Source organism: Pseudophryne corroboree, chromosome 2 (assembly GCF_028390025.1).
Source record: "Pseudophryne corroboree isolate aPseCor3 chromosome 2, aPseCor3.hap2, whole genome shotgun sequence".
NCBI lineage: Eukaryota > Metazoa > Chordata > Amphibia > Anura > Myobatrachidae > Pseudophryne > Pseudophryne corroboree.
The window spans coordinates 957,639,230-957,651,514 of NC_086445.1; the positions used below are offsets into that span (position 1 = coordinate 957,639,230).

Here is a 12,285-nt window from a genome sequence, read left to right on the forward strand (position 1 = left end):
TCACCCTCCGATATATCACCGTGTACATCCCCCTCCTCACAGATTATCAATTCGTCCCCACTGGAATCCACCATCTCAGCTCCCTGTGTACTTTGTGGAGGCAATTGCTGCTGGTCAATGTCTCCGCGGAGGAATTGATTATAATTCATTTTAATGAACATCATCTTCTCCACATTTTCTGGATGTAACCTCGTACGCCGATTGCTGACAAGGTGAGCGGCGGCACTAAACACTCTTTCGGAGTACACACTTGTGGGAGGGCAACTTAGGTAGAATAAAGCCAGTTTGTGCAATGGCCTCCAAATTGCCTCTTTTTCCTGCCAGTATAAGTATGGACTGTGTGACGTGCCTACTTGGATGCGGTCACTCATATAATCCTCCACCATTCTTTCAATGGTGAGAGAATCATATGCAGTGACAGTAGACGACATGTCCGTAATCGTTGTCAGGTCCTTCAGTCCGGACCAGATGTCAGCATCAGCAGTCGCTCCAGACTGCCCTGCATCACCGCCAGCGGGTGGGCTCGGAATTCTGAGCCTTTTCCTCCCACCCCCAGTTGCGGGAGAATGTGAAGGAGGAGATGTTGACAGGTCGCGTTCCGCTTGACTTGACAATTTTCTCACCAGCAGGTCTTTCAACCCCAGCAGACTTGTGTCTGCCGGAAAGAGAGATCCAAGGTAGGCTTTAAATCTAGGATCGAGCACGGTGGCCAAAATGTAGTGCTCTGATTTCAACAGATTGACCACCCGTGAATCCTTGTTAAGCGAATTAAGGGCTCCATCCACAAGTCCCACATGCCTAGCGGAATCGCTCCGTGTTAGCTCCTCCTTCAATGTCTCCAGCTTCTTCTGCAAAAGCCTGATGAGGGGAATGACCTGACTCAGGCTGGCAGTGTCTGAACTGACTTCACGTGTGGCAAGTTCAAAGGGCATCAGAACCTTGCACAACGTTGAAATCATTCTCCACTGCGCTTGAGACAGGTGCATTCCACCTCCTATATCGTGCTCAATTGTATAGGCTTGAATGGCCTTTTGCTGCTCCTCCAACCTCTGAAGCATATAGAGGGTTGAATTCCACCTCGTTACCACTTCTTGCTTCAGATGATGGCAGGGCAGGTTCAGTAGTTTTTGGTGGTGCTCCAGTCTTCTGTACGTGGTGCCTGTACGCCGAAAGTGTCCCGCAATTTTTCTGGCCACCGACAGCATCTCTTGCACGCCCCTGTCGTTTTTTAAATAATTCTGCACCACCAAATTCAAGGTATGTGCAAAACATGGGACGTGCTGGAATTTGCCCATATTTAATGCACACACAATATTGCTGGCGTTGTCCGATGCCACAAATCCACAGGAGAGTCCAATTGGGGTAAGCCATTCCGCGATGATCTTCCTCAGTTGCCGTAAGAGGTTTTCAGCTGTGTGCGTATTCTGGAAACCGGTGATACAAAGCGTAGCCTGCCTAGGAAAGAGTTGGCGTTTGCGAGATGCTGCTACTGGTGCCGCCGCTGCTGTTCTTGCGGCGGGAGTCCATACATCTACCCAGTGGGCTGTCACAGTCATATAGTCCTGACCCTGCCCTGCTCCACTTGTCCACATGTCCGTGGTTAAGTGGACATTGGGTACAACTGCATTTTTTAGGACACTGGTGAGTCTTTTTCTGATGTCCGTGTACATTCTCGGTATCGCCTGCCTAGAGAAGTGGAACCTAGATGGTATTTGGTAACGGGGGCACACTGCCTCAATAAATTGTCTAGTTCCCTGTGAACTAACGGCGGATACCGGACGCACGTCTAACACCAACATAGTTGTCAAGGCCTCAGTTATCCGCTTTGCAGCAGGATGACTGCTGTGATATTTCATCTTCCTCGCAAAGGACTGTTGAACAGTCAATTGCTTACTGGAAGTAGTACAAGTGGGCTTACGACTTCCCCTCTGGGATGACCATCGACTCCCAGCAGCAACAACAGCAGCGCCAGCAGCAGTAGGCGTTACACGCAAGGATGCATCGGAGGAATCCCAGGCAGGAGAGGACTCGTCAGAATTGCCAGTGACATTGCCTGCAGGACTATTGGCATTCCTGGGGAAGGAGGAAATTGACACTGAGGGAGTTGGTGGGGTGGTTTGCGTGAGCTTGGTTACAAGAGGAAGGGATTTACTGGTCAGTGGACTGCTTCCGCTGTCACCCAAAGTTTTTGAACTTGTCACTGACTTATTATGAATGCGCTGCAGGTGACGAATAAGGGAGGATGTTCCGAGGTGGTTAACGTCCTTACCCCTACTTATTACAGCTTGACAAAGGGAACACACGGCTTGACACCTGTTGTCCGCATTTCTGTTGAAATAGTTCCACACCGAAGAGCTGATTTTTTTGGTATTTTCACCAGGCATGTCAACGGCCATATTCCTCCCACGGACAACAGGTGTCTCCCCGGGTGCCTGACTTAAACAAACCACCTCACCATCAGAATCCTCCTGGTCAATTTCCTCCCCAGCGCCAGCAACACCCATATCCTCCTCATCCTGGTGTACTTCAACACTGACATCTTCAATCTGACTATCAGGAACTGGACTGCGGGTGCTCCTTCCAGCACTTGCAGGGGGCGTGCAAATGGTGGAAGGCGCATGCTCTTCACGTCCAGTGTTGGGAAGGTCAGGCATCGCAACCGACACAATTGGACTCTCCTTGTGGATTTGGGATTTCGAAGAACGCACAGTTCTTTGCGGTGCTACTGCTTTTGCCAGCTTGAGTCTTTTCATTTTTCTAGCGAGAGGCTGAGTGCCTCCATCCTCATGTGAAGCTGAACCACTAGCCATGAACATAGGCCAGGGCCTCAGCCGTTCCTTGCCACTCCGTGTGGTAAATGGCATATTGGCAAGTTTACGCTTCTCCTCCGACAATTTTATTTTAGGTTTTGGAGTCCTTTTTTTACTGATATTTGGTGTTTTGGATTTGACATGCTCTGTACTATGACATTGGGCATCGGCCTTGGCAGACGACGTTGCTGGCATTTCATCGTCTCGGCCATGACTAGTGGCAGCAGCTCCAGCACGAGGTGGAAGTGGATCTTGATCTTTCCCTAATTTTGGAACCTCAACATTTTTGTTCTCCGTATTTTAATAGGCACAACTAAAAGGCACCTCAGGTAAACAATGGAGATGGATGGATACTAGTATACAATTATGGACGGACTGCCGAGTGCCGACACAGAGGTAGCTACAGCCGTGAACTACCGTACTGTGTCTGCTGCTAATATAGACTGGTTGATAAAGAGATGTCGTAGTATGTATGTATGTATGAAGAAGAAAGAAAAAAAAACCACGGTTAGGTGGTATACAATTATGGACGGACTGCCGAGTGCCGACACAGAGGTAGCCACAGCCGTGAACTACCGTACTGTACTGTGTCTGCTGCTAATATAGACTGGTTGATAAAGAGATGTCGTAGTATGTATGTATGAAGAAGAAAGAAAAAAAAAACACGGGTAGGTGGTATACAATTATGGACGGACTGCCGAGTGCCGACACAGAGGTAGCCACAGCCGTGAACTACCGTACTGTACTGTGTCTGCTGCTAATATAGACTGGTTGATAAAGAGATGTAGTAGTATGTATGTATAAAGAAGAAAGAAAAAAAAACCACGGGTAGGTGGTATACAATTATGGACGGACTGCCGAGTGCCGACACAGAGGTAGCCACAGCTGTGAACTACCGTACTGTACTGTGTCTGCTGCTAATATAGACTGGTTGATAAAGAGATGTCGTAGTATGTATGTATGAAGAAGAAAGAAAAAAAAACCACGGTTAGGTGGTATACAATTATGGACGGACTGCCGAGTGCCGACACAGAGGTAGCCACAGCCGTGAACTACCGTACTGTACTGTGTCTGCTGCTAATATAGACTGGTTGATAAAGAGATGTAGTAGTATGTATGTATAAAGAAGAAAGAAAAAAAAACCACGGGTAGGTGGTATACAATTATGGACGGACTGCCGAGTGCCGACACAGAGGTAGCCACAGCCGTGAACTACCGTACTGTACTGTGTCTGCTGCTAATATAGACTGGTTGATAAAGAGATGTCGTAGTATGTATGTATGAAGAAGAAAGAAAAAAAAACCACGGTTAGGTGGTATACAATTATGGACGGACTGCCGAGTGCCGACACAGAGGTAGCCACAGCCGTGAACTACCGTACTGTACTGTGTCTGCTGCTAATATAGACTGGTTGATAAAGAGATGTCGTAGTATGTATGTATAAAGAAGAAAGAAAAAAAACCACGGTTAGGTGGTATACAATTATGGACGGACTGCCGAGTGCCGACACAGAGGTAGCCACAGCCGTGAACTACCGTACTGTACTGTGTCTGCTGCTAATATAGAGTGGTTGATAAAGAGATGTCGTATTATGTATGTATGAAGAAGAAAGAAAAAAAAACCACGGTTAGGTGGTATACAATTATGGACGGACTGCCGAGTGCCGACACAGAGGTAGCCACAGCCGTGAACTACCGTACTGTACTGTGTCTGCTGCTAATATAGACTGGTTGATAAAGAGATGTCGTAGTATGTATGTATAAAGAAGAAAGAAAAAAAAACCACGGTTAGGTGGTATACAATTATGGACGGACTGCCGAGTGCCGACACAGAGGTTGCCACAGCCGTGAACTACCGTACTGTACTGTGTCTGCTGCTAATATAGACTGGTTGATAAAGAGATGTAGTAGTATGTATGTATAAAGAAGAAAGAAAAAAAAAACCACGGGTAGGTGGTATACAATTATGGATGGACTGCCGAGTGCCGACACAGAGGTAGCTACAGCCGTGAACTACCGTACTGTGTCTGCTGCGACTGGATGATAAATAATGATATAAAAAATATATATATATCACTACTGCAGCCGGACAGGTATATATATTATATAATGACGGACCTGCTGGACACTGTCTGTCAGCAGAATGAGTTTTTTATAGAATAAAAAAAAAAACACCACACAAGTGAAGTCACACGACGAGTGTTTAACTTTTTCAGGCAATCACAATATAGTATACTACTAACTATACTGGTGGTCAGTGTGGTCAGGTCACTGGTCAGTCACACTGGCAGTGGCACTCCTGCAGCAAAAGTGTGCACTGTTTAATTTTAATATAATATGTACTCCTGGCTCCTGCTATAACCTATAACTGGCACTGCAGTGCTCCCCAGTCTCCCCCACAATTATAAGCTGTGTGAGCTGAGCACAGTCAGATATATAATATATACATAGATGATGCAGCACACTGGGCTGAGCAGTGCACACAGATATGGTATGTGACTGTCTTGTACTCCTGGCTCCTGCTATAACCTATAACTGGCACTGCAGTGCTCCCCAGTCTCCCCCACAATTATAAGCTGTGTGAGCTGAGCACAGTCAGATATATAATATATACATAGATGATGCAGGCATGCAGCACACTGGGCTGAGCAGTGCACACAGATATGGTATGTGACTGAGTCACTGTGTGTACCGTTTTTTTCAGGCAGAGAACGGATATATTAAATAAAACAACTGCACTGCTGGTGGTCACTGTGGTCAGTCACTAAACTCTGCACTCTCTTCTACAGTATCAGCCTCAGGTCAATCTCTCTCTCTCTCTCCTAATCTAAATGGAGAGGACGCCAGCCACGTCCTCTCCCTATCAATCTCAATGCACGTGTGAAAATGGCGGCGACGCGCGTCTCCTTATATAGAATCCGAGTCTCGCGAGAATCCGACAGCGTCATGATGACGTTCGGGCGCGCTCGGGTTAACCGAGCAAGGCGGGAAGATCCGAGTCGCTCGGACCCGTGAAAAAAAACATGAAGTTCGTGCGGGTTCGGATTCAGAGAAATCGAACCCGCTCATCTCTAGTGCTGAGGGGATCATATTACCCTAAATCATTTTTAAGCTTTGTTTTTTTTAAATTTAAGGTCCCATACCAGTATATTGCGTAGGGCCCCATGGAGTCTTTATAATTTGTTATATCTTGCAGAGCACAATGAACTTTTTAATCAGTTTGCTTGTAATTAAAATGGGAATTGTGCTGAAGGAGAGTGAAGGATATAATCTTGTTAAGTATACTTAGTGGGGCAGATGTATTAACCTGGAGAAGGCATAAGGAAGTGATAAACCAGTGATATGTGCAAGGTGATAAAGGAACCAGCCAATCAGATCCTATCTGTTAATCTACATATTGGAGTTGATTGGCTGCTGCCTTTATCACCTTGCACATATCACTGGTTTATCACTTCCTTATGCCTTCTCCAGGTTAATACATCTGCCCCATTGTCTTATAGCATTTCTGTCTACCTTTTTATGTTGTTCTATCTTCTTATGTAAGTAAACTGATAATGTATATTAGTTTAATGACAGAAGTATAAAAACCATAATGTTTGGCTTTCAGTTATTGTTGTGGTTATTATTCTTACATTTTTTTTCAGAATTTGCTCCTGAATTTTTAGATTATTTTTTTTTTGTCGCTTCTCTCTCCCCAGAAATAATAGTTTTTGATTTGATAGTGGAGAAAATATTTATTTTTTTCATTTTTTTTAAATTTATGTTAATGGACCTAGGACAAAGACTTATTAGTATGGGTAGGAAACTGTGAATGAAAATTGCTGTAACCCCGTGTTTCCCAAAATCTACCCGCAAGGCCCCCTAACAGTCCAGGTTTTATGGGTGTCCAGGCATAAGCATAGGTGACGTAATTAGCACAGCACCTCAGTCAGTTTGATTTAATCATACTCTATGTAATTAAGCATGGATATCCTGAAAACCTGGACTGTCACGGTGCCTTCAGGGTCAAGTTTGGGAAACCCTGCTGTAACTTATTAAAACAAATCAGATCATTGTTTAAATTGTACGTGCTATATTGACAAAATAATTGTTGGCTCCAGGGTACGATACATTCATGTTATGGTACCTTAACACTCATCATTTACAAAGATACTTTTTTACTGATGAAGCTTTTTTCCTCTCTCATTTGCAGAACCTGCTCTTTTCCTACCAACCACCGCAGTCTTCCAGCCGTTTCTCCGTCTCTCAAACCGGTGACCTCACGATCGTAAACGTCCAGAAGTCTGATGTCGGCTATTACATCTGCCAGACTCTAAATGTGGCGGGCAGCATTACAACAAAGGCCTATTTAGAAGTAACTGATGGTAAAGCACAAACAGTTTCTAACTCCAAAGCTTTCAAGGACAGAGAATTCCCTTATCAGTGTAATCCTTTTTAAAAAAAAAAGAAAAAGGGGGAGTCTTTCCAAACCTCTCCTTGTTTTACAGCTTTCTGGATAGTGCATGCTTTTAATTAGTGCTGTTTGGGTTTCCTAATTGGCTGTCAGTGCCAAGAGTAGAGACTCTGGCTTCCCAATCTACATGATTGGAGCACAGTATGTGACTTTTGTGCAAACATGATGCTAATATTTTGTCTATATAATCGCTGGAATGAATTAAGCTTTGTGATAAAAATCGTTTATTGATGTTAAAAGAAATGTACTTGGGATGGATTGGCGCATATTTTAAATGCCAATCCAACCAGTGTTCATAAAAGTCACACTGTGGTTTGGCGTTGTTAAATGAAAGATGGATTCAATATAGCGACGCAGGAAAGGCCTACGGGAACGTTCTAATAAGCCATGGAGATTCTAGGACGGGTTTAACATCTGTTTTCCAAGTTCTGGCATGGCGGCAGCTGCCAAAAAGAGAGCTCTGCAAGATTATAGCACGCAATAAACGCAATTTGCCATGTGGATTTACCACTACTTAACCAATTCTAACCTATTAAGACACCTCTGTCCCATTTTCAGTTTTATATTGATAGTAAGTAATCCTGCAGAATATAACAGTTGTTTATCTTGTGGCTTATGGTCGTGATGATTTGTGGCCTCTAACTTCCCTTAAACAAAAACTCTATATAATGACTTTATGTTACTTGTAATCATGGAAAGTATGAAAACTCTTATGCGCAAACATGTTCAATGGTCCAAATTTCGTTTTCTAAAATCTAGGTTTGTGGGGGTTTTTGTACGCAGTTGTAATGGCTATGATGACTTATTTGTGAAGGATATTCTGAGCTACCAAACAGTGCTCGGATGGTTCAGTGGTGCAACTGATGTGCAACCGATATTGCGTCTTTGTACGAAAGGGGCAGATTAAAGACATAACAGCATATGCATCATTAGCATACAGTTCTGCTGCATGCAAATTCGTAGTTGCAAATGCAGCTGCGTCCACCTCTCAATCAGCCCTTACCTAATATAGCTAAAATATCTCTCTTAGCACTTACCCCAAGATCACAAAAGGGTCTAAATCGCACCTGGGGCTACTTGAGGCTTAGTTAGTGGCTTGGCAAGGACACTCAATGCATCCATTTCTTTCATATATGAACCCCATCCTCCATCTCCTCATTGCATCTCATTCATGTGTTACCTGCATTGTACATTGTACATGGCCCCTCTTGCACCTGCTCTGTCACAAAATACCGTTATTCTTGCCTTACCCACATAAACCCCTAGCAGTAACCATAAGCTATTGTACTTATTACCATAAAATACTGTGCTTAAAGAAATTGAGATGCTACTTTAGAAGGATTTTAATATTACAAACACAGATGCCAAATGTGAAATCAAGAGCTTTGCATTAGGAATATATATGAGCAGTGTGTTAACGTACGTTTCTTGCATGTCATCCAAACATCTGTTTTTGCATTAGTGTAGAAGGGATAAAAGCTGAGAAACGGATCGTTCCGTGATGAACTAATGTTATTCTTTCACCCCACTGTGTCATTTTTGTGGATAAGAATGGTGAAACTCTATATTTTGCCACTCAGCACTTCAAGCTATTAAGTTATTGGAAGTGAATTGAAAATTCCTGTTTCATTTCTGAAACGACCCTTTCTTTTTCCTTTAATATGGTGCTTGAAAAATGCCAGCAAGTTTCTGCACATCTTTCGCTTCAAACAAGAGATACTGTGTCAGTATTATGTGTCGCGCTTATCACAAAAATTCTCCCTGAATAATGCATGATTCCTAGTTTAATTACTTGCTTAATTATCTTTAGCTTCTTTCAAAGCCTACAGCAACTACTGTTGCTTGATTGATTAGAAAATTGCTTCCAGTTGCAGACATCTATTTCCTGTTATTTTCTTTGGCAGTGGTCGCTGACCGTCCTCCACCAGTTATTCGCCAGGGTCCTCAGAATCAAACAGTAGCTGTAGACGGCACTTTAGTCTTAAATTGTGTGGCTACAGGAATTCCAGTTCCCACAATCCACTGGAGGAAGGACGGGACACTTCTAACGACACAGGACTCTCGTATTAAACAGCTGGATACCGGATCACTACAAATCAGATACGTCAAGGTACACCCACCATATAAAGTTATTGCGCCATTCTATGACGTCAGCATGCTGTAAAGTTTAAATGTCTGTGTCTTTAAAAGGAGAGGTGCGGCATCCAATTAGCTGCGATAATTTTTGGCCAATAAAAATGGCCTGATAATACAATTTTGGAGTAATGGTCATTATGGGGCTATCCAATTATAGGCTGTTTTTATTGCCCGAAAAAGAACCCGCTATCATGCGATAACACTTGAGATCTGGGATAAGTTCCCTATCCCATGTGTTATTGTGTCTCCAAGGGTTCTTTATCGCGGATTGGCACCCAAAGCATAATCCCCGAAACGTAAAGGGCTTATAGAATACCCCCTTTTGAGTCACAAGCCTCTGTGTATTGAGCAATACACATACAGTAGGTGGCGAGAATGCACTTTGACCATTTGAATCAGAAAGTATGGACATAGCCAAAGAGAATGTCTACCAATCTGCAATGAAATTATACTGTATATCATGACCATCTGACAAAGGGTTCCTGACACAGGAGTTTCCATTTTGCTTTTTTCTGTATAGATACTGTATTGTTAAATTACTGCACATTAGGGTTATTGTAAGTAACCAGTTATTCTATACAATGTTCCAGTGACACAGCAGATCTAGATAAACAATATTTTTAAATACCCACGGCATAAATTATTTATGCACTTAACTATAATGCCTTTTTAAGAGTATTTAATGTATTCATATTTAACATTAAAATGCTTTGCTAGATTGAGTACACTGTTTAATTCAGGTCGTAGATAATTGATGCAGCTTTAAGTCCAATCTAAACAAATAATTATGTGTCATAAATATGCAGCACTTCCCATTCTAAAAGCTAGCATTACCCTTTTATATCAGAAGTGAGGTTAGCACTATAGAAAAGGGAGAAATATTAGGGAATTGTTAACTCTTAAAGAGTATCGCTGGCGGTAAGCGAGGTTTGTGTATATGCAAATTTCCCGTCTCTACAATGTATAAAGTGCAAAATACAAGTTTCTATGTGTAAAGCAAATCAGATTCCGGTTTTGATCAGATTTGAAGATATTTGCAGTAGAATTGTGATTGTGGGGAAAGATAGTTTTCCTGTACACATCAGATCTCTGTTAATAATCCCTCAAAACTACAGTGCGGTCTGAGATGGACAGTATCTGTTACTGCGTAAGAATTGTCATTATAATGTCAAACAATTCAGGTTCCGTTAAGGAGCTTGAAGAATTATATAGATTTGTCAATGTTACCTGTAGCTCTTTTACGTAAATGAATCTGAGTTTACGGTTTATTGGCCCTTTAAATGTGACTACTAACTACTGCCCATTAATTAAGTTCTGTATTTACTCTTCTTATCCTATTATGTTCACTTATTTTATATTTATAACGCTCTTTCCCTAAAATATAGATTTTTTTTAAATTGTTTATTCACGCCAAGTAAAAACTTTTTTTAATCACTGTCTAGCGATTGCCTGAATACAAACAGCGCTCGCTAGCTGCTTTTAGCAGCATTGCAAACGTTAGGTCGCCACCCTCTGGGAGTGTATCTTAGCTTAGCAGAATAGCGAACGAAAGATTAGCAGAACTGCTACTAAATAATTCCTTGCAGTTTCTGAGTAGCTCCGGACCTACTCCTAGACTGCGATCACCTCAGTCCGTTTAGTTCCTTGTTTGACGTCACAAACACGCCCCGCGTTTGGCCAGCCACTCCCCCGTTTCTCCAGCCACTCCTGCGGTTTTAGCTGGCACGCCTGCGTTTTTTAGCACACTCCCTGAAAACGGCCAGTTTCCGCCAAGAAACACCCACTTCCTGTCAATCATACTGCGATCACTGGAGCGACTGAAAAATGTCGCTCGAGCTTGTGTAAATCTACAAATTTTTGTGTGAAAGTACTTAGCGCCTGCGCGCTGCGTACCATGCGCATGCACATTTTTGTAGTTTTTTCCCTTAATCGCTGCACTGCGAAAATCGGCAGCGAGCGAACAACTCGGAATGACCACCAGCATGTATTATTCAATTTATTTGTAGCACAATGTGAATATTAATGGAATAAAAAGAAAACCATATACCGGATGACCGCAGTTTCAATGCTTGTTGACGGCTGTTCTCATTCTCGCTGCTTATGTCCTTTTGACATGAATTTACTTTCAGCAAATATTTGCATGTGTAATTGTGTAATTAGTCTGATAAAAGTTATTAATTCCACTATACAAATAAAATGATGTATTTTGCCACTTCTTTGAAGTCAAGAATCAAGCTGGCTGCCTGGAACAGCTAATAGCTCTCTATCCAAGCCAAATGCGTCTTCTGCTATACGGCACGATAATTACTTTTCTAGCCCAATGCATTTCTGATCGCCTCAAATACTAATTTCAGGCTTTCTTTTCAGTTAAGTGACACAGGCCGGTACACCTGCACTGCTTCTACTCCGAGTGGGGAAGCCAGTTGGATAGCATACATTGAGATTCAAGGTAAGAGAAACAGATAAAATATAACAATCGTCAACTATATTTCAAACAGATTCTGTGTTCTAGTAATTGATGAACTTGTACCGGCGTTAACAGATACGCTGGTTTATGCAGGATCACTGCAATATTTTAATTTCATCTGATTTTTCGCTTTAAACATACAGGTTCCCCAGCTACCAATGCGTTGTCCTATTTAATCAGATTCGCATTTCTCTATTCTTTAGAATATGGTGTTCCGGTACAACCACCTCGAGCCACTGATCCCAATCTTATACCAAGTGCTCCTTCAAAACCAGAGGTCACAGATGTTAGCAGAAATACAGTGACCTTGTCCTGGCAACCAAACTTGAATTCTGGCGCAACTCCAACATCCTACATAATAGAAGCCTTCAGGTACTAGACAGGTTGAAGTCACAGCGCATTTTGCCATTTTTTTCCTGA

General features: G+C 42.7%; 1 protein-coding gene across 3 annotated transcripts in view; it reads left to right on the forward strand.

Moving 5' to 3' along the window:
* Positions 1-12,285, forward strand: part of ROBO1 (roundabout guidance receptor 1) — a 666,598-nt gene that overhangs the window by 541,251 nt on the left and 113,062 nt on the right. For all 3 annotated transcript variants that reach the window (XM_063956322.1, XM_063956320.1, XM_063956321.1), the window contains exons 8-11: positions 7,002-7,173; positions 9,167-9,372; positions 11,766-11,847; positions 12,069-12,237. In XM_063956322.1, coding sequence (XP_063812392.1) covers positions 7,002-7,173; positions 9,167-9,372; positions 11,766-11,847; positions 12,069-12,237 — 629 coding nt within the window. The remainder of the gene's footprint in view (positions 1-7,001; positions 7,174-9,166; positions 9,373-11,765; positions 11,848-12,068; positions 12,238-12,285) is intronic.